The sequence below is a fragment of the Eucalyptus grandis genome, chromosome 8 (genome assembly GCF_016545825.1).
Source record: "Eucalyptus grandis isolate ANBG69807.140 chromosome 8, ASM1654582v1, whole genome shotgun sequence".
Lineage (NCBI taxonomy): Eukaryota > Viridiplantae > Streptophyta > Magnoliopsida > Myrtales > Myrtaceae > Eucalyptus > Eucalyptus grandis.
The window spans coordinates 52,128,539-52,155,709 of record NC_052619.1 but is presented as its reverse complement, the minus strand read 5'-3'; the positions used below and the strand labels follow the sequence as shown (position 1 = coordinate 52,155,709).

The following is a 27,171-nucleotide window of genomic DNA, read 5'->3' as shown; positions in this document are numbered from 1 at the left end:
CCCAAGGAAACCCGGACTCGGTATTCGAGACTCAAAAAGGCTTTATATGACTTGAAACAAACACCTTGAGCTTGGTACGACCAGACCGAGTAAGTTTTTAATTGAAAATGGATTTGTTAAAGGTAAAGTAGACACTACTCTTTTCATTAAAAGAGAAAGCAAGAGTTTTCTACTTGTTCAAATATATGTCGATGATATTATTTTTGGATCCTCTAATGAAAGTCTCAGTGCAAGAAATTCTCTAAGACTATGCAGGATGAATTTGAAATGAGCATGATGGGTGAGTTAACCTTCTTTCTTGGACTTCAAGTGAAACAACTGAAGGAAGGAACTTTTATTCATCAAGAAAAATATGCTAATGATATTGTGAAGAAGTTTGGACTGGACAATTGCAAAAAGGCCGATATACCAATGACAAATTCCTTGAAGATAGATAAAGATGAAGGAGGAAAGAAAGTCGACCAAAAGTTATACAGGAGTATCATCGGTTCACTTCTTTATCTTACTTGCTTCTAGACTCCGACATTTTGTTTAGTGTTTGCATTTGTGCCAAATTTCAAGCAGACCCTAAAGAATCACATTTAAATGCTGCAAAGCGTATTATCAATTATATTGCATCAACTTCAAGCTTCGATCTCTGGTATCCTAAAAAGGGAGACTTTACTCTTCTTGGGTACTCAGATGCAGACTTAGCTGGATGCAGAGTTGATAGAAAGAGCACCTCAAGTACCTGTCAACTACTTGGAGGCAGGACAGTGTCTTGGTTTTCAAGGAAACAAAGCACAGTAGCTCTCTCTACAGCAGAAGCAGAATATGTAGCTCTTGGAAGTTGTTGTTCACAAATTATGTGGATAAAATAATAGCTAAGAGACTTTGGAATTGAAGATTCATGCACGGAGATTAAATGTGACAACACCAGCGCAATAAATCTCACCAAAAATCCAATTCTTCACTCAAGAGCAAAGCATATAGAGATTCGACATCACTTCATTAGAGATCATGTTCAAAATGGAGAAATTACAATTCAGTTTGTTGACTCAAAGATCCAACTGGCGGATATATTTACAAAGCCTTTGGAGAAAAATCAATTTGAAATTATCCGTTCCAGACTCAACATTTTGAGGTTTGAATAAGTTAAAGTCTAGAGACTCTCAGACTCAGACAAATAAGACTTTGACTGCAAGACTTTGACTGTAAGTTATTCTCTCTCTCTAATCTCATCTTGAAAAGGTACGATCATCAACCGTGTTGATTATTGTTATCTCATCCGCTATCTTTAATTGACGAGATTATTGCAACGTTTTCTTTAGAAAAAGGAGTTATTTTGAAATGACCATTTTTCGAAAAAGGCAGTTATTTTTTTAAAGGCATCTTTTCACTTTCCATTACGACGTTTGGTATCCTCTCCTTTCGATTGTCTTATATACAATCGCTTCTCTTCGCTTAACTCCAAAACCCTAAAAAGCACCGATCTTCCATTCCTGTTTTCTTCTCTTGTTTAATCTTCGAAAAAGTTGTCATCTTTCTTAGGAAAGTCAAGCAAGGAATCTTTCAAAGACTAAGAAAGATGTCGTCTTCAAGAAAGTCTTCGAGGATCGCAAGCAGGGGACCACGGCGAATGAGTGAGGGGCCTATGCACTTCGATCTCACCGAAGAAGAAGTGTCTCCAAATCAGCAAAGAAAGCCCACAACATTCTCGGCGGCGTCATTCTCCTCCATCTAGTCCTCAAGATGTTGATCATCATCAAAATGAAGAAATCATTGAAGATGCAGACCGTGTAAGAGTTCAAAGGCCCTCTTTTATTTATAAGCTGTATCGTGCTTTAAAAGGGATTGGTACTCCATTGAACTATGTCGATGATTTTCTTAAGGACAAAGGGTATGGAAATGAATATATATTTTTGCGAAAAATGGAAAGTTTGGGAATTGCTCGTAAAGGGGTGGCAGAAGAAACCCTTGCGAATATCCCAAGTGACCCTTGTGATTGGGGATTTAATCCGATAGATGGAAATGATGATGACAAATTATACAGCCAATTTCAACCAAGAATGGGAGTTGCGGCGGAAAATCGAGGAAAAAGGGGAGAGTTGTTTAGATCGAAGGAACAGAAGAATCTATACTCAAAATTGCTGAAGCGTGGGGTGATAAACCCTAGGAGTGTGGATTTTGACTTTCTGGATGCTGTAAATTTGAACTTGAGGGAAAAGTTTGGTCATCTTCAACTTGAAAAATTCTGCTCTGACACCACAAAGGCCTATCCTCAACTAACTGCATATTTCTATTCAAATCTTAGTTTCTTGGATACGAATAGATTCTCCTTCAGTGTCAAAGATCAAGACTTTGTAGTGGAGTTGAGAGAGGAAGATATCAACGGATCAAAATTTCTATTGCTCGTACTACACTAGAACTTGTTAAGGACAGGAGAACAGAGAAAAAGATTTCCTATTCAAGGATGAGTGCATTTAACATCTTGCTGCACAAAATTGTAATCAATTGCCTCAGACCGAAATCAACTTCCAAGACTGATGTCTCAAGTTCAGAGGCAAAGCTAATGTATGCCATCATCACTAGGAAAAGGTTTTCACTTCCTCACACTGTTATGTTCCACATGTATAGAGCCGTAATGAAGGACAGAGGACAACTTCCTTATCCAGGTCTTGTGACGAAGTTATTCAGACATCTGAACATTCAGCCTCCACAAATTTTTTGTGCTCGATCATGCGATCATATGGTGGTAGGACTGAAAATGGTGACCAAGATGCGTCTGAAGGAACTAAGCAAGGCATTGGAGAAATTTAAGGAGAAGACTCCAGTCAAAACTCATCAATTCTCTTCTCCAGGGAAAAGGAAAGGGAAGAAGCCCATGGATGCTCCATCCAAGAGAAGAAGAGCTCTCCTCGTTAAGGATGAAGATGATGAGGATAACATCACTATCTCAGCAATGGCTTTGAAGAATCTCAGTCGATCTGTTCCAGAGAAAGAGTCAGAACAGCAGACAGAAGAAAGAGCAGAGAAAGAAGCAGAGGAAAAAGAAATGGAGGAAAGAGAAGAAGAAGAAGAAGAAAGAGATGCTGAGAAAGAGAGAGTTGAAAAAGAAGAAGAAGAAGAGAAAAGAGATCAAGAAGAAGGAGAACATGAGGAGCACTCTCCACCTGAAGGCATGAACACAGGGGGAGACCAAGAAAAAAGAGGAATGTCCTCAAATCCTGCAACCAGTGAGGAAATCAGTTGATCCCCAGCAGATCCAGAGGATATTTATGCCTCTCAGTTTCCTGAGGAAGGTCATGATGTTTCTTCACCAAATCTGCGTGATTATGCTGATCTACCATCGTCTGCATTTACTCTATCAGATCGTGCCAACGCCAATACGTAGACCGACAATTCTGCAGACTTTCGCATAATGATGGATATTCTCTTGGAGATGCAAGGTCAGATATATGCATTGGGATGTGAAGTTCAGAACTTGCAAAATGCAGGACAAGTTTCTTCGGGTTCATTAAATGATCAAATCCAAGCCCTTTCTCTTCAGATTCAGGCTAATGCTAAGGTTGAGGATGTTGCACAGTTGAAGGAAGACTTTAAAAGGCTGGAAGGCATCGTTCAGTCGATGGGAGATTTCCAGCTTGTTCGTGTTCCCAAGCATTCTTGACTCCATTTTCATCTCAATCTTTTTTATGCTGACAAAAAGGGGGAGAGTTGCGAGACTTGAAAAACTTTGAACTTAAATTTGTCGAACTTTTGGTTTGTTTTGTGGTTTGTTTTGACTTGACTTGTGTGTCCGGATGTGGACTAAATTTGGGATTTGGATTTGACTACTTATTATTAACTACTATTGATATCTTATGGATGGCTTTATTGCATACTTGGACTAACCTATTTTCTGTGGTTGCGAGATTCTAGTGTTATTCATTTAGCCATTTATCTCTATAAGATATGCATATGTGTTTGAGAAATGTTTTGCGGGTCAAAGTTTTCCAAATCAAGGAAACTTTTGTCACCATAAAAAAGGGGGAGATTGTTGGAGAAATCCTCTTGAAGTGTTTTGAAGTTGACAAAACGTTTCCATCCCAGTCTAGTCTCGAAGGCTTGCAAACTCGCTATTTAAAGTCCGAAGACCTCTGGACAGCCAGACTCAAGACTTAAAGTCTATCCTCATTGACAGTTTCTAATCCGTTGAAGAAAGGCTATCCAGAACTGGATGTTTCATTAAGGATATGGCCTTATCGATTGGAGAAGATCTCTTGGCTGGATATGACATAACGAAATCATTTATTTGATCATAATTGATTCGAAGATTAAGGATCCGATGATTGGCAAAGTATACTTGGAAGGTTCTACTTATGGAAACCGAGATCTTGGTTGTATGGGCGAATAGGATTGATGGGCTATCGATATGTTCCTTTAATAGCTCGAATGATCTTTTTAATTGATTCTGTCCAACAGGTAGATTGGAGGAATTCCTTTGGTAAGTGACAACGGGTATGATGGCATGAAGGAGTATATAAGGAAGACGTTCCAGTTGTTCGAGAGTGTGCAAAATCGTGTAAACAAAAGAGTCTATATTCGTGAGAAACCTTGAGGAAGTGTGGTAGAACATCTACACTGTGGAATCAAGGAAAAGCTGTGCTGTAACTTCTCTTTTGTTCATAGTGAAATCCAGCCAATGGGCTGTCAGTGCGGAAGAATGGACGTAGGCTTGGAATAAGCCGAACCACTATAAATCTTGTGTTCAATTCTCTCTTCCCTAACCTTTACTTTACTTTGATCGTATTTTCCTTTCTATCGTTTGCCTAGAATTGCTTCCGTATCTCTAGAATTTGTTTGTGCACCTATTCACCCCCCTCTAGGTGCTTATACTAGCTATCTCACTCATCACACCTTATCACTCCAATCCTTAACCATTACTCTGATACCACTTCAGACTAGGATGTCACGCCTCGATCCTCGGGCACGCGCCCATCCCTTACTTGGTCGATTTATTTGCGACGTCCCAGGAAGGTCGTCAACCCATTCATACGCATGCGGAAGCTTAATAAAATCCCCAGACAATCAAGCAATGGGATATATAAGTAGGACTAGAAAACTGAACCTGAAAACCAACACTCTTATGTACATCTATAATGACTCAGTCATACATGTACATATACAACCCGTGCTAAAAAGGTTGGTTTATACTCAATTAGATTCTACAACAACAATCATCACGATCCTACTCCGGATCATCCTCGGGGTTCTCCTTCAGATACTCCTCTTCGAGTTCTTTCTCCTCAAGTTCTTCATCAGGGTCCTGAAATGTTTTTCCCCAAACCGGGATGAGACTATGTCTCAGCAAGTTCTACCCCACTAAGACCCAATTAGGAAGCCAATACGCCATAAGGGCTACCTAAGCACAACACAGGTCAAAAGGCTTACCTTGACATCAGTTCCTTCCTGCACATCAGTTCAATTAATAATATTTATAACTACAGCAAACAATCACATTATACCAATCAGATCGACTCAGCGATCAATCGACTTAATTGATTACATGTCCACGACCTATCCCTGGTCAGTACATTCAATACTATCTATAAAGTCCGACCATAGTCTAGGACTGCTCACCCAAAGCTGATAATATATAGCATAGCTCGCCCAAAGCTGATAGATATAGTATATTATGTATATGCTCGTCCAAAGCTGATAGATTAGGGCTCCCAGGCCAATTTAGTATACTATATATGCTCGCCCAAAGCTGATAGATTAGGGCCCCCAGGCCAATTTTGTATACTTTATATGCTTGCCTAAAGCTGATAATAAGATATACTGTTCACCCAAAGCTGACATATCGCTCGTAGGTCAATATAGTATACCGGTATACTGCTCACCCAAAACTGACATATCGCCCGAAGGCCGATATAGTATACCACTCCAACCATATAGTCAATTCATCATTTTTATCATTCACGATAAATAGCCGTGTGTGGGTACACGGTTGGCCTTAGCCAAAATATAATAATTTTACTTAAAAATATCCCACCAATTTCATCAGCCCATTACATTTTTTTTTTGGCGCCGTAAACCGACGCCCGGTTATTTTTCCATTAATAACCAAAATCAGATAATTTAGGAATAAATCCTAAATTCACAATTAATTCAATTCAGCACAAATTAACGCTCAAATAAATAAAAGGACTGCACCACAATAATCAGCATGGAATTTCGGTCGTTGGCCATCTCAATCTTAATTTCCAAAATTTAATTAATTAATTAATTAATTTCGATAATTAATAATTAATTACAATAATTTCAATTTAGCTCAAATTGGAGCTCAATTAAGTAAACGGACTTCACCACGATCATTGGCATAAAATTCCGGTCACTAGCCATCTCAATTAAATTTTCGGAAAATAATTAATTAATTAATTAATTCCAAAAAATTATATTTAAATACCAAAAATTCCACTTAGGCCCGAAAAGCCTAATTGAAGCCCACTAAGGGTCGGGAAAATCCCGATATGCTTTCAATAAATAGTAGACTACGTCTACTTGCTAATTGCATAATCAATTTGTCTAATTTACATCACAATTGACTAATAAACACTAATCCATACTAATCTAACCACCTAAACCTAACTAATTAAAACTAAGCAACCCTTAAACGTGATTAACCTACTAAGCAGGGATTAGTGAGTTAAACTCACCCGATTAACGATCCGAGCGGCTCAAATCGACGAGGACGACGCGAGGATCGATTCACTCCAAGGCGAGCCTAGCTTCCGGGGTCGGGAAGCCGGCCAAAACGAGCCACGAAGCTGCTGCCATACCCATTTTCCGACTGCTGTCCGCTGTTGGTTGAGGCCGAGAAAGGGGTAGATCCGAGTTGGGTTGGGGCATGCAAGGGCCGAGAGGACTAGGCGGAGCTCCGGCGGCTAAGGCGGGGGTGCACGGCTGTTGGAGGGAGCTTCGACGGTGGCTCACGGTGCTGAACAGCAGCTCTAGTTGCTGGCCAAGCCAGGGACAACGTGGCTGGAGGCGGAGACGCGCGGGACAGCACGCGCGAAGAGAGGCGGCACACGGCGGTCCGGCGCGACGGCGAGGGGGGGTCTACTCCGGCTCCTTCCCTGCGGTTTCTGGGTTTGAAAGGCACAACCAGGAGGAAGAAAAGAGCTGGTCGGCCGGCAGCAGGAGGGAAGAGAGGGAGGCGGAGGTGCGGCTAGACGTGCGACGGCCTCCGGTGGGCTTACGGCGGCGTTCCGGCGGCTGCTGGCTCCTGCTTTGCAGCTTCTTCGGCTAGCTGGGTTTTCAAAGAAGAAGAAGATGAAGAAGATGGAGAGGGGCCAAAGGAGTCGCACGGTAGGGAGAGGGAGGAGAGAGAACATGGGGGGGCATTCCTTTTCTTTTTTTCTCTTTATTTAATCCCCCAAAATTGGCCCACCATGACATCACTTGATGTCATGTTCCACTATCTCCAATTTCTCACAATCTTAGTCCAATGGGTCCAATTTCTTTTTCCGTCGTGGCATAAAATCTCGTACACTTAATTCAATCAATTCTCAATCAATTCCATCCAATTGAAGCCCAATTAAATTAACCCATGTGTCCTCAACCTTCTTACGACTTTTCCCCATCAAATGATCCAACTTGCATCTCCAAGATTCAATTAAAAGTGGTCTTCCGACAATCCCGAACATAAACGGCCTTACTTTGCTTTTCCGCCAAAAATCTCGGTTGTAGAAAAATCTTCTGAGGATGAGTCGACATTCTTAAAATGAATTGTGACTTGACAGAACTCTCAATTTCTAAATTCAAGTTCGATTTCATGGTTAATTTCACTCCGACACGTTTTTAGCGTGACCTAGGTTACCAGGTAGTTTTCAGAACTTTTTACGACAAATAACTCGTGGTCGATTTTCTTCGAGCCACAATGAACCCACTCGACACAATGGCGACTCTTGATTGTCGTGAAAATTTCGAGGATTCAAATACGAACATAGGGTACCAAAACGACAGTAAAATCAAACTAGTGCCGGTCGACGAGAGTTTTCCAATTTAGTGGAGTCACCCACGATCGGTCACTCATCTCAGTCAAACCGACCTATCTCTGATCTTAATTCGATTTTATACTGTGTCGCAATGGCCTCTAAAAATAGTCATGGTCAAGAGCTTGGTCATTGGTCGAATTCTCAAGTCTATCTACCTTAAAGTCCTTGATAGCTTATCCGGCTAGTCTAGTTATCTCGTGAGTGGCCAACTGAGAGAAAAACACTATAGTCGCGTCGATGAAATGCCCAATTTATTTAATCGAAATCAAGACCCGAAAATCTGGATGTCACAAGAAGGCTGTACGAAGTTCTCTATGGCCACCACTACTGCTGCAAAGAAGAACCACTACTGCTCTCGTGTTTGATCACTCAAGACTCCTTTCAAACACTTTTTTTTTCTGTTGTGGCTCTGATACCACTGTTGAAATTTACTCAAATAAACTCAGAGAAGAAAACACACAAGAGAGTTGCACACACACAAGAGAGTTGCTGCAATAACTCTCGTCACAATATTCAACAAAACAAAGCCTATAAAATAGGTAGAACATACAAACCACTTTGCAGGAAAATAGCTGTAGAACAACAACAGCAACAAAGACCCACTAACATACCCCACTAACCAGAACATGTGCAGAAACTAACTCCTAAAAACAAGCCACTTCCTATTGACTAGGACTCCACTATTGACACATAAAAAACTGAAAGTTAACTACTTCAACAATCAATCTCCTTGGCCTATAAGGATCACTTCATCCTTCTAATTTACCCAATCATCAGGAGTCATTCTAAGCATCATTTTGTCCAGTGTTTTCTTCCTAATCTCTGTGTTCAACAAACTTTTAGGGGCGATATTATGAAAGTCAATTCCTTTATGTAGAAAGATTCAACTGATCGATGCATCATGCCGTCCAATACATGGAGGGAGAAAACTTCGAATTTGGTGAGAATAGCCCAAATGACTCTAGTCTCATAACAGGATACATCGTTGCTGAAAGAAGATTTCGGATGAAAGCAGAGGGTTAAAATCTTTTGGATGAGTCACTTTGAGAGGTAGCTGGCTCAAAGGGCTCAAAGGAACAATTCTTTAAAATTTCAAGGGAAATTTGGAATTTCTAGAGCGAAGTTGTAACCTTCATCTGGTTTAACAGGGATCTTTTCAAAGACACCGTAATTAGATTTGATAATTTCTGACAGTAAACTTTTTCTTTTCAAAAGCGAAGACGAATGAATCGTGGCTTGGAAAGTGAAGATTTGAATAAAAAATATCACAAAAATCGAGATGAACTTTTTTCAGGGAGTAGAATAATTTTAGCTTGAGATCCTCATAGAGCTTAGAGATGAAGATATCGTGAGCATCGAGGTAGTCAAAATCAACATAGTGATGGGGGATAGGACCACGTTTGTCAAAAGACTGAAAAGCTTGTTCATGATCTTTGCTTAAAAACATTTGAGAATCGAAGAGGGATTAATTTCAAAGCTTTCAGTGGGCTCGAAGTGTTGAAATTCCCGTTCATCGTCATTTCTCTTCGCTTGTCGCCTGATGTTTCCTCAATTTCTGTTTGAGGCTCACTTCGTTCGGTAGTAGTCTCTGGTTGTTCAACAGTTGGAGCAGGGACTTCTTGATGGATGGCATTGTGGGTTGATCCATAGTCGGTTGTTCAATAGACTCACTGTTCCCTTCTATGTCAACAACAGCATCCTTTTCGTCTTTGTCTGTGGAAGATTGTTTAGGAGATGTTTGTTCAACAAGACGGTGCAGTAGGCGGGGTTAGTGGTTGAGTTTCAACAATGCTGGATTCAGGAGCATGGTTGTGAACCATTTCCTGAAGCTCTACTACTTTCTCCGGTGGACGATTCTTCATCTGAATTGGCGTAGGCAGTTGCAGCAGGGGAACAGTAGGTGCGATGGCCATTTCTTGTTGAAGTTGCAGCCAAGACTTAGGCGTTTTGGCAATGGGTGTTACTGCTTCTGTTGAGGATGGCATAGCCATGCTAGCTGTTGCGATGCTCCATGTTCTCCGACCTGTTGAGACGTTTGAACACTTTGGCTTAAAGATACCTCAGTGGATGCAATTTGTTGCTTAGTTAAACCAATCTCTGAAGGTCCTCCTTTTGGTGCTCTTAAGAGAATAGTGGAGAGACGAGATGATATTCTAGAGAGCATCTAAGGAAAACAAGACTTGGGAGCCATCTTAAGAGAGAAATTAAGATATTTGTTTGGAGAGAAGACTGTGCCCCATTTGGTTCAACTTTAAGGAAATAGCTTTGCATTTCCCCAAGTATCTTTAGAGAAATGGGCATTTGATGAAGGCAAATGTTTTTGGATACTCTCATTTTGGTGTATTTTGCAAAGTAACTTTGAGGTGAAAAGAAAAAGGAAAAAAAGAAAAGGAAAAAGGAGGAGGAGATGCTGAAGTAGAGGGGAACGATCGAGAGGCAGCTGGAGCTAGTGGTTGTGGTGGGGGAGGTGGCTAGTGGCAGTGGTGGTGGTGGTGGGGTGGCGGTGGGTCACACAACCTAGGCGACAGTGGTGCCTAAGGTCGATGCCTGAGGTCACCTGACCTCAAGTGACCCTTCTCAGTGACCAAATCTGGCCGGCTGAGCTCCGCTGGCTGAGCTTCACCAGTGGAGTAACAAGTTCAAGAGGAAGGCGATGAACAGTAATTTTTTAGGGTAAAAGAGGAAAACGCAATTATCAATGAGGGTAATATTGGAAGAAAAAAATCATTAAACCTCTTTTTAGCATTCCGAAAATGCTGAAAACCCAAAGCATGTCATTTCAAATGCAAGCATTTGGCCAAGAAGACCTCCAAATGCTGAACCAAACGCCTAAACTTTTTCCCAATGAGCTTTGGGGGCTCAAAGCTCCTTGGGAATGCTGAATCAAATGAGGCCTGAGTGTTGAATGTAGAGAGCGAAGATGGCCGAATATAAGAAGAGAATAGGAGCATTTTAGATGAGTGGTTTCTGTGAGAAATGATGTGCACCATCTCCTTATAATTAGATGAAGTTAAGCCACGTTCAGAATGTTGTCCTTTACTCACAATAAAAGCAACTTTCTTATTCAATTTTTCGTATTTTTCAAGTGATTATCAACAATTGCAGAGAAATTAATCTGGAAAAAAAAAACGATAACAAATCAATTAAGACAATTTTTGTGTCAAAATGGTGATGAAGAGGAGAGAGAAATAGTACTGTAAAATAATAGTGCCTTTCTTATTCAATTTTTCGTATTTTTCAAGTGATTATCAACAATTACAGAGAAATTAATCTGGAAAAAAAAAACAATAGCAAATCAATTAAGACGATTTTTGTGTCAAAATGGTGACAAAGAGGAGAGATAAATATTGTTAGGCTACTATTAAGTATTACTTGGATGGTAGATGAAGCCATCCAAGTGGATTGCATATTCCCAATTCACTTCTAATGAACTCGAATGCTTGCTTGTCGAGTGGCTTAGTGAAAATGTCAGCGAGCTAATGTTTTGAATCAAAAAACTATATGCAAATGTCACTATTGTTCATATGATCTCTAATGAAATGATTTCTTAGTTCAATGTGCTTGGCCCATGAGTGCATTATAGAGTTCTTCGTTAGGTTAATAGCATTTGTATTATCACATAAGATGGGAATATTTGGATTTTCTTTTACAAAATCACTTAGTTGTCGTTTCATCCAAATGAGTTGAGCATAGCAACTTCTCGGAGCAAGTACTCAGCTTCAATGGTTGAAAAAGCAATTGAATTTGTTTCTTTGAGAACCAAGAAATTAGCATACATCTGACAAGTACCAAATGTGCTCTTTCTATTGATCTTGCACACTACGAAATTAGCGTCCGAATATCCTAACAACATAAAATCTAAATTTTTGGGATACTAAATACCTAACTTTGGAAATGATCCAATGTATCTAATTACTTGCTTTATAGCTAATAAATGAGATTCTTTTGGATCAGACTGAAAACATGCATAGAGGCAGGTTCTGAGTAAAATATCAAGTCTAGATATTGTCTAGTATAGCAACAAGCCAATCATGCTTTTATATAACTTGGGATCAACGAACTTACCTTTTTCCATCTTTATCAAACTTCACAGTGGAAGACATTGGTGTTTCCATTTTCTTGCAATCTTCCAATCCAAAATTTCTTCGCTAATTATTTGGCTTATTTTTCTTGATGAATGAATGTGCTAACTTTTGCTTGATTGATTTGCAGTCCAAGAAAGAAATTGAGTTCTCCTATTAAGGTCATTTTTCGAGCTTAGTTTTCATGATATCAGCAAAATCCTTGCACAAATTCTCATTGGTAGATCCAAATATTATATATTCAACATAAACTTAAATATGCAGCTGATCATTACCCTCCTTTTTGATAAAAAGGGTCATATCCACTTTACTCTTCTCAAAATGTGCTCAAGCTCTCACTCCAAGCTCTTGATGCTTGTTTGAGTTCATAGAGTGCCTTCTTTAATCAATATTTATCTTGGGGTCTACTTAGCTCTTCAAAACCTAGAGGTTGTTTCATAAAAACTTTTTCTTTGATATAGTCATTTAAAAATGCACTTTTCACATCCATATAATATAATTTGAAATTATTAAACCAGACATATGCTAATAGAAGTCGTATAGCCTCTAATCTTGCAATAGGAACATGTCTCTCATCATAATCAATACCTTCTATATCTCAAATTGGACAAAACTATGCACTTAATCACACTAAATTGACAAGTCTTAAGGATTTAGTTGTATTATGACTCGATTGCATTTTTGCAACAAATTTTTGGTGCAATTCCAATAACAAGCCATTGTGAACTTTTATCTTCAAAATCCCCAAAGGCCATGAAAAGAACATAAATTACCCACCGGGTTGACTTAGTAAAACTAGGGAAAAGTACCAAAAAAGTCCTACATTTGTACCAATTCAGTCCTAAACTTTTCAATTCGACCAATTCAGTCCTAAACCTTTTTACATCAATACCAATTCAGTTCATCCAGCCAATTTTGGCCTGCCGGCACTGACGTGGATATTGGCCGGTGACCGGATGCTAACGTGGCAATTTTTTTGAATTTTTTTTAATTTGTTCCTTTTTCTTTTCTTTTTTTCTTTTTCTTTTCTTTTTTTTTCTTTTCTTTTTCCTTTTCTTTTCTTCATTCTTCTTGGACTATTCCGACGAGCCTCCAGTGAGGCTCGCCAGCCATCAGGCGAGGTCCTTGAAGCCCTCACCTACCGCCAGCGAGGGTCGCGGCCCTCACTCGGCCTCTGCCAAGGCTGCTGGTGAGGCGGCTCTGCTCGAATCTAGGCGATTCCAACCTCGCCTTGGCCTCACCCAAATCCGGGCGAAGGTGGCCTCGCTCGCGGCCCTAGGCAAGGCCGAGCGAGGGCCGCGAAGCCCTCGTCGGTAGCCGGCCATTAGGCGAGGGCCTCAAAGACCTCATCCTCTCATTGATTCATCTGTTTCCCTTTAGCTCCGCCAGTCAATCTCACTCGCCGCTCGCTGTCCTCTCTCCGCCGCCGCACCCCTCCCTGGATCGATCTCTGCCGCCTCCTCCGTGGCTGAAGCCATCGATCATGAAGTTAGCTTCGTCTCTTGTCTCCCTCTCCTTGGCAGCGATCGTGAATGAGCTCCTCCGAGGTAGCCTTCTGTCCGTAATTCGGCCGAGCGAGGGCCACGACCCTCGCCGGCAGCAGGAGAGGGCTTCGAGGCCCTCACCTAATGGCCAGCAAGCCTCACCAGAGGCTCGCCGGAACAATCCAAGAAAAAGTGTCACGCCCGAACCTCGAGCACGCCAACATCCCGCCATGGTCATGCAAATGTGACATTCCCAAGTAGTGTCGCCGACCCCATTCATTTATTATTGCGCAAGTGGAACGTATTATAAAACCCCTAACAAAAAATCACGGGATAGGAAAGTAGGAAACCAACTCTTTCATAAACTAACATGCTTTCAAAGGTAACCACACTAGGGTTTACACATATACCAAAAAGGGGCAGTCTACAAAAGGGATCAATCCTATGACCACTAGTCGGACTCATTCTTTGATCCCACGTCTGATTGATCAGCCTCTAGTAGTTCCACCATCTACGGTCCTGAAATTTTGGCCCACAGTGAGGTGAGACATTATCTCAGCAAGTTCAACCCCCTAAACCCCTATTAGAAAGAAAATACGCCCAAGGGTGGCCTAGCCACACCACATAGAGAACTTACCTCGCCTCAATTCCTTTCTACAGGTTAGCACAATCCAAATCACTCAATCATAAATAATAATAGGAACTTAAACCACTCGAACGCCAACAATATCATTTCGAACAACCACATGAGTCCAGATTATAAGACCAAATCGTTATAACACGTCCCATACCATGCCACACGATTCCGTCCCATAATCCGACCCGTCAATAACACTCAGCATGCGATCCAATTGTTATTCACTGCCACACAAGGGCATAGCCTACTCGCAGTTCGGCTATCTACTGACATTAACGCCAAGCATCGCCTCCTCCCTTAGAGGACGGCTTTGTCACTATGTCGACGGCATTCCCAAAGGAGCATGGGTCCAGTTAGCCTAGACTCTACTGCGACCCGCATCCATTATAAGGGGCATCCCATATAGGGGCAAGTCCAGCTCAACAGCCCTGGACAACTTCCTCTTAATTATCACACAACAAAATCATACTCGACCTCAGGACACTTTGATTTCACTCAATGCTTTCACTTAAAATAGTGATCCCGACCATTTTTCTTCATATTAAAAACATCTGAGAAAGTAGTTATGTGTGTGGGTACACAATCAAATTCGAATCAGAAAAACTAACACCATTCTTTTTCAAACCCCACTACTTAATATAATACTTAAAATCCATTTTCGTGTCAAACTTGACACTCGCGATTTTTTGAAGAAATTATTTACTTTTCACAATCATCACTCAGTTTCACAATTCAGCAATCGGTTGCAAAAATCATCACTCAATTTGCAATATCTACTCATCAAATTAATAATCTGAATACACAGCAGCAATCAGCACGAAATTCTAAGAAAATAAGGTCCCCACGAAATTTTCGAAATTTAATAAATAATTAAATTTATTTCGAAAATTAATTAAATAATATTATTTTAATAATTTAAATAATATATTTATTATTTAATTTTCAAATAATTTCGAAATATTCTAATTAAATCAAAATTCCGTCATTTAAGTCAACTCACCATTAAACTAATATAAATAACAATTTGGCCTTAATTAAACCTACTTTAACTTAATCATACTCTTAATCTAATTAACATTTAAATAAACTAAACTAACCACCTAATCTTAATTAACTTAAGCTAAGCACACATAAAGCATAATTAACCCTCTAATTGAGGTTTAGTGAATTAAACTCACCCGATTAACTAACCGATTGGACCAAAACAACGGGGAAGCCACGGGGAGCAACTTTCATCAAAGTGGGCCAAGCATCCAAGGTCGGGAAGTCGGTCAAAACGGGCCAAAACTCCACTGCAATACCCATTTTTCTCCTCTCCGCCCGTTGTTGGTTGAGGTCAGAAAAGGGCCGATCCAGGGCTGGTTGGGGTTGGGAATGGGTGGAGGAGCTGAACCGGACCTAGGTGGGGCTTCACGGTGGCCGGAGGTGGGCTGGACGGCTCCGGCAGAGCTCCACCAGATCTGAAATGGCCGTTGGAACAGAGGAGCCAACGAGATGGAGACAAAAACGGAGCAACGGTGAGGTGACGGCATGCAGCGGTAGCGACTCTGGCTGTGGCGTGCGGTGGCGAGGCCTCAATGGCGAGCTGGCTTCGTCAGTCTTCAGCTTGCAGGGGCGTCAAACAGCAAGGGAATGGAGGAGAGAGGGAGGCGGTGGCACTGGTGGTGGCACGAGCAGGTGGCGAGCAGCTTGGCGGTACGAATGGCAGCGACCACCGGCGACGACAACGGCTCCGAAGGCGTGCAGGCATGCGTCGAGCAAAGGGGAGGCTAGTCGGTTGTTGCTGCCGAGCTTCTCTCTCCAAGTCCAAGGAAGAAGATGAAGATTGAAGTGAGAGGTGCTTTTTGGGGACCAATGGGCATCCGACACTTGTCAACACCCCATTTGCTTTGGCCCCAACCATGACATAAGGTGACATCACATTCCACTAACTTCAAATCTCCCACACCAATTCTCCAATGGGTCCAATTTCATTTTTTGCCGTGGCACACGAATTTTTAAACTTTGTACATCATATTCTTCAATTCTCTTCTAATTGAACCAAATTGAAGTCCATAAAATTAATCCAATGCCACCACACTTCAATTCACATAATCACTTAACCAGAGAACCATCTTAACCTCAAAAATACGACCAAAAGCGGGCCTACCAATTTTCCGAACCATATTAGCCATAATTTGATTAACTTGTTGAAAAACTCTGACTACATGAAAAATCTTCTAAAAATGAGTCAATGTTCCTAAAATGATTTGTGACACACCAGGACTTCCAATTTCTGAATTCGATCTCAATTTCACGGTTGATTTTACTTTGGCACGATATTAGCGCGTCCTAATCTACCGGGTAGCTTTTAGAAATTTTCGTGCATTTGACCTGTGGTTGATCAAGCCACAATGTACATCTTTGACATATTGGCAACTCTCGGTTGTTAGGGTAATCTCAAGGTTTCAAATACGAACACAGGGTACCCAATCGACAGAAAAGTCGGCCCAGTGCCGATCGACAAGAATTGTGTGATCTGGTGGAATCACCCACATTTGATCACATGCCTTTGTCGACTCAACCTATCTCTGGTCTCTAATCGATTTTTAATTGTGTTGTAATGACCCTTGCATATTAGCTCGGTCGAAAGGTCACTTCCTAGTCAAATTCTCGAGTCTGATGCATTAGAATCTCTTAACGGCTTTACCTGATAGACTAGTTTTCACATGAGCGGCCGACTCAAGGAAAAGAACTATATGCGTGCCAATGAAATGCCCATCTCAATTTATTGAAAATAGAATTGGAAAATCGGGATGTCACAAGAAGGAAGAAAAGAAAAAGGAAAAAAATTCAAAAAAATTTAAAAAAATTGCCACGTCAGCGTCCGGTCACCGGCCGATGTCCACGTCAACGTCGGCAGGCCAAAATTGAATGGACTGAATTGGTACCAATGTAAAAAGGTTTAGAATTGAATTGGTCCAATTGAAAAGTTTAGGACTGAATTGATACCAATGTAATAGATTTCAGACTTTTTTTATACTTTTCCCATAAAACTAAGAGGTCACCAGATTTTCACAAGATCACAGGTTCGATATATATCGTGACCAAACATAATAGATTAAGATAAAATAGCCAATTGTAAATTGTTGATGAGACAATTTAGTTGAGAGTATATAGTTCTGTTTTGATTGATGAAAACTCAAAATTTGAGGTTGGTACATTTTATCGGTTTTCTTAATTGAACAGGCAAGTTCACGTTATGCATGAGCTAAAAGCTAATCCTTCCTCGGAGCGTTGGAGGCAATTGATAATTTTTTGAAAATTTCAAATAGCCTCTTGAAACAGGAGTGTTTTCTTGAAAAAAATTTCTGTGTTGACGGATTTAGTATCACCCCTAGCTTACCGGCCGATCAATTTTTCATTGGCCGGCGAACACATGTTTATAAATAATTAAAAAAGTGGTTATCTTTACGAAAAACCAGCTAACAGTAGTTTAATCTTTCGTAAAATGATTTGCGTATTTCAGAAACAAAATTTAACTTGATCTCCATCATCCTCTTTACCTTAACTTGATGCACGACCCTACATCGATTTTACCATTTTACATCCTCAAATTTTACAACCCTGCACTTTAATCAATCCTAAAGTAATGAAAAACCTTTGTTCAACGAGAAAAACTCAGGAGAAGGTTAGGAAATTGGCGAGAGCTTTTTCAAAGAGCGGCAATTTTATAGTCCAAATCAGAAGTTTCGCGACAAAAACTAAAATACAAAATGGAAATTTCAAAAGTAAGGAGTACAAAGTGGTATGTATATGGGCACGTTTGGGAGAGTTTTGTGGAGAATGATTGTGCATCTAGATAAAAGGCTTTGACTCCAAGATCTTTCGCTCAATGTGATTGTTGGTTAATATGCTTTATTTTAAGGTGGATTTTAACACAAAGCCCAACCATCATAACCTAGGCTCGTTGGCCGCTGTCGCCCCTGCCACCTCCTTGACCTCTTATCACCCAAGGAGAGACAGATCTCACTTCGAGGAAGCTTGCCAATGTCGACCGACCTCAACGAAGCTTGTCGGAATTGTCTCTAGAGTCTGGCGAGCTAGATTTAGCGCCACAATCGACTCTGTTGGAGAGAGACGTGGAACAATGTAGAAAAACAGCAGGATAAAAACAGGCACATGGAAATATTAGTATGGGCAAAATTGAAAAGAAAAAATTCATTAAATCTTTGAGATAGCATTTTTGGAATGTTGGAAGCCAAAACTATTGTCAAGTTGTGAGTCTCTCCTTCATTGCTAAGGTCGAAAGTTCGGAACCCGCGTTTGCTAATGCATTGTAAGTGGGGGGCCATGGTTTGGGGTCCTGTGCTAGTCTCCCCCGAAGTATTGACGTTGGTCCGAATGCACCACTAGGCGCTACTAGGGCTTTGTGACCCCATAAGGGGCTCGAGACGGATCCTTGGTTACCAAAAAAAAAAGTAATGTCAAGCTGTCATAGCTCAACTTTTGCATTAAAGGTCCTTCGAATTGTATTACCAAATATCAAACCTTTGGCTCGAGGACCTTCAGAAAACTCATCGAAAACGCTTCGCGAAATGCAGCCAAAAGCGGGGAAGTTTCCTGAGCTATAATGAGATAGACCAAATTATCAAGAATGTTGTTGGAGCCCGGCGTGTCCTAAAATAATATAAATGGGATTATTCACATTTTTACATATGTATTGGTTTTTTTGGGGATTGTCTTTAAAAGCAATAGATTGAAATCGAACAGTAACCATATAAAGATTTTACACAATTTGAATTTGGATTCGAATTTTCAAAAGAGTTAATGTGAGATTAAATTTTATTCATTTCGGTGCTTTTCTAGTAATTAGCGATTGTTATTTTTCAATAACTTTCATCTTTGAAATACTCAGAGACCATAGAAAGAATATGAATTTACTGCCAAAGTGGTTAACCTAATTGTGAATGGATTACCCGTATTCTACAAGATCACAAGTTCCCAACATAGAATTGTAATTTGCATGCAATTGACCGTTAGTCAATCTCCCGGTGAATGATCCAAACATAGAATGGTTTGCATTTGGTGGTGTAGGAAATCAAACTCGCGTCATCTTCCTCATCCGCATACGTATAAGGTTCTTCTTCCTTAAACGCTGAACTAATCATTAGGGTTTTGAAGATTGAAGTTCTCCTCAAGCGGTCGGACGAAATATAAGCTCTTCAAAAAGGAGTCGCCGTATAATTAACGACGCCATCGGCCATTCCTCAAGATCACATATATCACGATAAAGCTCCTCTTCAATGAGTAATGGGGTTCTTGTTTAGGTAATTCAACGAGACAAACTACGATACACTTGTACAAGAATCCAAACGAACTTCACGAGTACTGTCCCAAGGAAGCAACGTACTCCCCCAGCTTCACAAAGCGCAAGCCTCAAGCTGCATCTTTTCCCTCTCTTCAGAAGGGTGTAAACACGAAATGAAAAGGCCAAGCTCGCGTACGAGCATATCAGTCCGAGCTTGAAGGCTCTCGGATTGGAAATGAAAGCCAAACCCTTCTCCGAAGCTCCCCTCTTTTGTGTTACGTAGAAGCAACCGGCCCTTTTCCCTCCCTCTTCCAGTTGCTATTAAGTAAACCCCCCAACACCAAGGAAGCTTCGTATCGCACCACAAACGCTTGAATCTTTCAGTCCCTGTTCGCTCCATCGTCGCACGTTCTGCAAGATCATGCTTTTCACAAGCTCTCCGAAACCCAAGAGCGATGCGTCCGAGTTCAAGGGCTTTAGGGACGGCGCGTTTGCTTCTCTAGGGATCCTCATCAAGCTCCACCTGACGGGGACGTTCCAGTTCCTCAATCCCTTGCTAACCAACAATGGCCACTGCGACACCCCCAAGGAGTTCCTCAGCCGCCTCCTCATCGGCGCATACACCTTCTTGTACGCAATCTTGGTCTTCACCGACAGCTACACCGGCTCTGACAGCCTGGTGCCCTACGGCATCGCCATGGCTAAAGGGCTGTGGCCTTCGCCGGCTTCTGAATTGATCAACTTGTCCAAGTACAAGCTCCGGGCCAGCGACTTCAGGCACGCGTTGCTCTCGATGGTGGTCTTCGCAGTGACAGGCCTGCTGGACCCAAACACAGTGGAGTGCCTGTACTCCTCGTCGTAAAATAAGGACCATAAGGTGTTGCTCAAGGCTGTGCTTGCAGCGATCGGCACAATCTCTAGCGCCGTTTTCGTGGCATTCCCTAGCAAGAGGCATGGGATCGGGTATCCTTTTTCTAGTGACGAGTCCGATGATCGAAGTGCTTCCAAGGAGTTGGAATGATTTACAAGGGGAAGCTTCCATATGTGTGTGATTTAGAAAGGGAAGCTTTCTCTCTTTATAAATCCACCATTTCCCAAGGTCCTTCAGCTCCATTCTAGCAATCTCTCTCTAGCGATTATTGTTTTGTGCAGTCGATTTCGTTGGTTAGGTTGGAATCGAGGCCATGGCGACGGAGATCTTGCTGCCTCAGGACTGCTTGGCCAGGCGGACGGGAGCCACCTCCCTGGTGGCTTACCCCCACCGGAGGAGCTGCAGCTACGGGAGCTCCTACGCTAATCTGGCCCGTCGTCCCCGGCCAGTCGGAGCTGGCACGATTTAGTTGACAGGATATCGTTCTCTTTTGATTGAGGGAAAACCCATATTCGGAGGTTCGAAGCTACTCTTCAAAGCACCCTCTCCGATCCAAGCCGAATCGAACCCAACATAAACAATAGTTGCACGTGCTCGCCCTCATTAGGTCAGGCTCGAGCTACATGACTAGATGCGCGCTTGCACAAACTCGTGTCAGCCCTAACGAGCTTATGAGCCGTCTGATCTATGATTAAGTCTAACCTTCATGGTAACTTCCCTAAGATGGAGAAGAAATCGTTGATGGAAGTCGATGATTGGCAACTTCAAAGTGGTGGAACGTTCTCGCTTTACCTTGCATTTGTCTATGTAGGTTTCACACTAGATTGATTACCAATTAGATGAAGGAAAGTGTTTCGTTCCGATGAAATAGATGAATGATTCGGTGAAATCTATGTTGTTGAGATCTTGGGCCATCTGATTCTCATGCAATAATGCTGATTGTCGGATCATTTTTTTTTCGCTAAAAAGTTGACCGGATAAATTGGTAATTATATAATTTTTTTTTTCCAAATTTGACTTATGATAAGGAAAGCTGCTTAACAAATGAAAAAAATCAATATAAATAAGAACACAGGGTTTATCACATACTTATTGATAAATGGGACGTGTGCCAAAAGTTTTAAAACGTTCAACAAGTTTGATCAAGGTAATAAAACCTGTCAAATTGGTGTAATTATGTATTTTCGTTAGCTTCATTTAATTTTCTTTAAAAAAAGGCCAGGAGTACTCTTGAGACTAAACTCACAGGTTTGAAGGACATGGGTAATAATTATATAAAAGCCCAACATATGCCAAGAATGTCATTGGTAATACCATATCGCTTGTGCAAGCCCCAGTCATAGGGTTAGTTTCGTCCTATTTGAACTTCAAAAAATGCTGATATGTCATTTTAATTTTTTTTCGAGGATATGGGGCACGTATTGCAAAAAAAAAAAAAAAATGAAACATTTTTTAAAAGAGAAAAAAGGGCTGAAAAATATTTTTTTTAAAAAACAAAACAAAACTATTGGAGAGAGAGATTAGGGTTGTCGACCCAACAAGAACCCTTTCAAGTTTTACTATTTCACCTCAAGCGCGGAAGGCTATTATACCTGCCTACCTAGTAGTAGCCCTCTCTAAAGAGAAGATAGGGAGTCTACCTTTCCCCTGATGGCCCCCTCTTCTTGGGTGAATATTTTTCTTCTCCACCCAAGTGGAATACCCTCAAATTTTACGTTGCATAATTCAAATGAAGCAATCTAAGGACATACTCAAGTACAAGACTACCCTTGTGACGACCCAAACCCGGGGTAGTACGGAGGGATGGACTGAGATCGCCTTGGCAGTACGCGGGTGAGGCTAAGGGCATGTCTCCCGTCCCACATTACTTAGGGGGGGAGTCCTAGGGTAGTTTATAAAGACTTGGGTCCCTTTAATCTGTATAATGCTTTTTAAAGCCGTGAGGACTCGGTGTCCAAAGCGGACAATATTATACAGTGGGACTCGAGTCATTACAAATGGTATCAGAGCCGACTCCCGACCGAGTGTGGGGACCACAGCGAGGACGCTGTGCCTTAAGGGGGAGAGAATGTGACGACCCAGACCCGGAGCAGTACGGAGGGATGGACTGAGATCACCTTAGCAGTACGCGGGTGAAGCCAAGGACATGTCTCCCGTCCCACATCGCTTGGGGGGGAGTCTGGGCTAGTTTATAAAGGATTGGGTCCCTTTAATCAGTATAACGCGTTTTACATACACTTCCGCTGCGCTGAAAACAAAGCCGTGAGGGAGGAGATTGATGCATGCATGCCTCCAAAGCGGACAATATTATGGCTTGGTAGAGGGCGGGCCAGTGGGCCGCGCCTCTGCCCCTGCATAACGCGTTTTAAAGCCGTGAGGACTCAGTGTCCAAAGCAAACAGTATTATACAGTAGAGCCCGGGTCGTTACAACCCTAGACACTGATCACTCGCTTTGTGTGACGGTCTTTTGCTTTGGATTGTCTGCTTTTTTTTCTTATTTTCTATCGCTCAAATTGAACAAAATCATGCACTCAATTGCACTAAATTGACAAGGTTCAAAATTTAATTGTACTTTAACTCAATTACACCTTGGCAACAAGTTTTCAATATTTTTTTTAATAATAACCTTGGTGAACTTTTTATCTTTGAAATCTCTAGAGACCATTAAAAGAATATAAATTACCCACCAAGTCGACTTAGTAGGGAAAAGGGATCACTCATTTTTCACAAGATCAGAGTTCAAGTCATGTGGTGAGTGAACATAAAGGAAAAGGATAAAAATTAGAGATTATGAATTGTTGACGAGACGATTTAGCTGAGAGTGTATAGTTTGGTTTCGATTGACGGGAACTCAAAATCTGAGGTTTGATAGTGCATTTTATTAGTTTTCTTAGTTGAACAGGCAAGTTCGTATTATGCTTCAATTAAAAGCTAATACTTCATTGGAGGCAATGGACAATCTCTTGAGAATTTCAAGCAGGCTCTTAGAATGGGAGGGTTTTCTTGGAAATTTTTGAAGTAAACTCATTTAGTATCTTACCAAAAAAAAAAAAAAAACTGATTTAGTATCACTCCTAGCTCACCAGCCGATCAATTCTTCACCGGCTGGCAGCATGTGGTTATTAAAAATTTTAAAAGTTGGTTGTCTTCACGATAATCCAAATCAAAAGTTTCGTAACAAACCTAAAATACAAAATGGAAATTTCAAAAGCAAGGAATACAAAGTGGTATGTATACGAGCACGTTTGGAAGAGTTTTGTGGAGAATGATTTTGCATCTGGACAAAGGGCTTTAACTCCAAGATCTTTCACTAAATGTGATTATTGGTTGATACAATTTACTCTAAAGTGGATTTTAACATAGAGCCCCACCATCATAACTTAGGCTTGTCCGCCGCTATTGCCCTTACCACCTCCTCGACCATCTTGTTGCACGACCTTTGGCCCAAGGCAAGAGAGATCTCATTTTGATGAAGCTTGCCGACATTGACTGACCTCAACAAAGCTTGTTGGAGTCGCTTGACCACCCTTGACAAATGTCAACTAGAGGCTAGCGAGATAGATTTAATGCCACGATTGTCCCTGTTTGAGAGAGACGTGGAACATTGTTAAAAAATAGTAGTAGGCCCATCAAGAAAGAAGAAAAATATTGAGAGAAAGCAAAGGAAATATTGATGGGTTTAGTGAAATAGTCTTGTGAATGTTTTTTGGCTTGTCGATGATGGGTTAGTTCAATGGGGTAGTGTTGTGGTTTGGTGGAGTACGTGAAATGATGTTGTGGCTCTTTTTTTGTTGTTGTCACTTATGGGTTTAGCAAAATAGTGTTGTGGATTTTATTTTATTTTTTGATGATGTGTTTGGCTTAGTGAAGTAGTATTATGATATGGTGCAGTATGTGAAGTGGTGTTGTGGTTCTTTTTTTTTTTTTTTTCACTTATGGGTTTAGTGAAATAGTTTTGTGGATGTTTTTTAGTTTGTCAATGATAGTTTGGTTCAATGAAGTAGTGTTATGGTTTAGTGGAGTACAGTGCATGTAAACTTCTTTATTGCAATTTGATTGCTTCTTCATTCTCAGTGAAAAATGCTAGCATTTACTATACCTAGCCTTTTTATCTTGTTTAGCTTTATTGTTTGTTGTAGTTAAAAAAAAAAAATTATTGTTTGTTTCAGAATGTTTCTCATGAATGATACTATAGGTCAGATTTACTTATGTATCTTCTCTAGTTGACTCTACTACTAGGGGTGAGCGGTTCCAGGTTCCGGTTCGGTTCCGTATGGAACCTGGAACCTACCCTCGGGTACAGGTTCCTCATTTTTTGGAACCTGGAACCTACCCGTCAGAACCGAGAACCTGGAACCTACCCTGTCACAGGTTCCAAGGTCGGTCCCAGGTTCCAACGGGTTCTTTTTTTTTTTCTTCTTCTTTTTTTTTTTAATTTTTAGATTTGAACTATAACGTACGCGCATACTCTACGGTCAATTCCCAATAACCTAATTAAGACCCAGCAAATGACAAGAAAGCAGCGGATGGCAACTCCGACTAGCATAATTAAGAACCAGCAACTAACAAGAAAGCAATATCCCATCTAGAAGGAAGCGCCAATATCGTACAATAAATGGCAAAATGAAACCTGACAATGCTCCTCAGACAATACTCGGTTGGAACGACTAATTTGATGCAGATCAGTGTCCATAAGCTCATATGCAATATAAACATCATTGAAAACCTCTCTCTGTGGCGGTGGAATAATATCTCTAATTGCCACAACCTGCATTAACATAATATGACCTCACATAAGCATACAAGAATCATAATAACCGAAAAGCAAGTTCTATTAAAATTGCCATGCAATACCAGTTCTGCATTGATTAAAGAGCTTATTTTGTATCTGGCATAGCCACGCCATAAATAAATGTAGCTTCATTAAGGACCGCATGCATGTGGATTCCCATCAATCATAGTTCAAAACTTGTTCTTTATACCAACAAGAACCACTTTCATACCATTACAAATTGCATCCAGTCAGGATATAACCATCTATTCCATCTCTAAGAATGATGAGTATCAGTGCCCTTCTATATCAGTATAATAGAAATTAAACTTCTGAAAAGTTCAAAGAAGGGACGTTCAACTCTGTAAGTAGCAAAGTGACAATAAGACTTTCTATATCTTGATGAGTGATGACAATACTCTGACTGGTGTTTCTGTATGTTCTCTGTCTCATTAACAATTGATGCAGAGAAATGGTAACACAGAACAACATGGAGACTAGATTATCTTAAGCAATCGATATCCCTTCTAGTGAAATAGAAGATTCAAAGCTCTACTATTTGCTGCACTAACTCTTAATTTGTTGTCCACAGCAGGAAATGCTAATTCACCTGTACTGCACATTCGTTAGACTTAGAACCAAGATGGAGAGCAACGTAAATGCACCATTGCATAATATCGATGGCACTACCAACACCCATAAGCCAACCATAAAAAAAACAACACACTTCAAACAACCCAGAAAGCCATTCTCAATCACGTAATAGAAAAACTGTAACGCAAGGGATTCACTGACGTTTTCATGGTCCATGTGCCGGAGGAGCTTGATCTCATGGAGGGTCCTCTTCGCATCGATCTTGTTATAGAAAGCATTAGCAATCTTCTTTATGGCCACGTGCTCATTCGTCTCCGAATTCAAAGCCAAGCTGAAACCCAAAAAAAGAAGCACAACTCAATCAAAAACGAATAATAAAAAGAAAACTTTACGCATCGCTTCTAATAAGGAGTTAAAACAGAGCAAATCCAAGAATCACCGAATCAATCACTCACTCCCTACGCTGGTATTACCCCGAGATCGTACAAATGAAATTCACAGCATTTGATGGTATTACCTCGAATCGTACCCTTGGAGAGAAGGTCCAGAAATCCAATTTTACCGGGCGAGCGGCGTCCGGCACTGAGCAGCGAGCAGGGACGTCGGTCGCTGGTCTTCGGGGCAACGGCATCAGGCGTCGCGACTGCTGGCGTCGGGTCGTCGGAGCAGAGGCGGAGACAGCAGCAGCGGCGTTGTGGGTCAGAATCGGAGACCTAGTGACCAGAGGCGGTGGGTCGCGAGTGGAGACAGCAGAATCGGCGTCGTCGGGGCTTCTGCTCGTCGGGGCTTCTGGCGCGAGCAAAGGCGGTGGGTCGCGAGCGGAGATGAGCTCGGCTTAGATCTGCCTGCATCGGGTAGTTGGCGACGGGCATCGAGGTAGAGCACGGCAGCGACGGGCGTCGAGCGGCGAGGGTTCGCGCGAGCGACGTCGATGATTGGCGTCTAGCGGTGGTGGCCTTGAGGGCGAGCGGCGTCCGGCGGCGAGACTCAGAGCGGCGTCCGGCGAGACTCTGAAAAATGGAAAGTGAGGGGGTCGGGAGTCTCGGGGGAGTGGGGTTCCTTTTGGAACCCTAACCGGTTCCAAAACCGGTTCCACGACCGGTTCCGGTTCCGGTTCCGGTTCCAATTCCGCTTGGAACCGGAACTCCCGGTTCCCAGAAAAAAGGAACCGGAACCGGAACCGGTCCCCCTTGGAACCGGGAACCGAACCGGACCCTCCTCCGGTTCGGTTCCGGTTCTCGGTTTACCCGGGAACCGTGCTCAGCCCTATCTACTACTAGAGAAAAGGAAGAAGTTGATGGTCTCACCCATCAGATTTCAAACTATTAAAAACTTTCACTTTATTCTCACAAACAAAATGCATATGCATGTACAAAACATGTCAACAAATACAAAACATGTTGAAGATAACACCCTACGG

The 27,171-nt window shown here is 41.5% G+C and overlaps 1 protein-coding gene and 1 long non-coding RNA gene across 2 annotated transcripts; one reads left to right on the top strand and one right to left on the bottom strand.

Annotated features, from left to right (window-relative positions):
- The first annotated feature begins 19,935 nt into the window (after positions 1 to 19,935).
- LOC120287333 (protein DMP2-like) lies at positions 19,936 to 20,376 on the top strand. The gene has a single exon (XM_039300102.1). The coding sequence runs from the start codon at positions 19,936 to 19,938 to the stop codon at positions 20,374 to 20,376; it is 441 nt and encodes a 146-aa protein (XP_039156036.1).
- A 4,519-nt stretch (positions 20,377 to 24,895) lies between these two features.
- On the bottom strand, positions 24,896 to 26,869 carry LOC104437091. The gene is made up of 3 exons (XR_724281.3): positions 26,281 to 26,869; positions 25,953 to 26,082; positions 24,896 to 25,154 (listed from the first exon to the last, which is right to left on the bottom strand). It is a non-coding gene; the product is annotated as an uncharacterized LOC104437091 (long non-coding RNA).
- Positions 26,870 to 27,171: the final 302 nt, after the last annotated feature.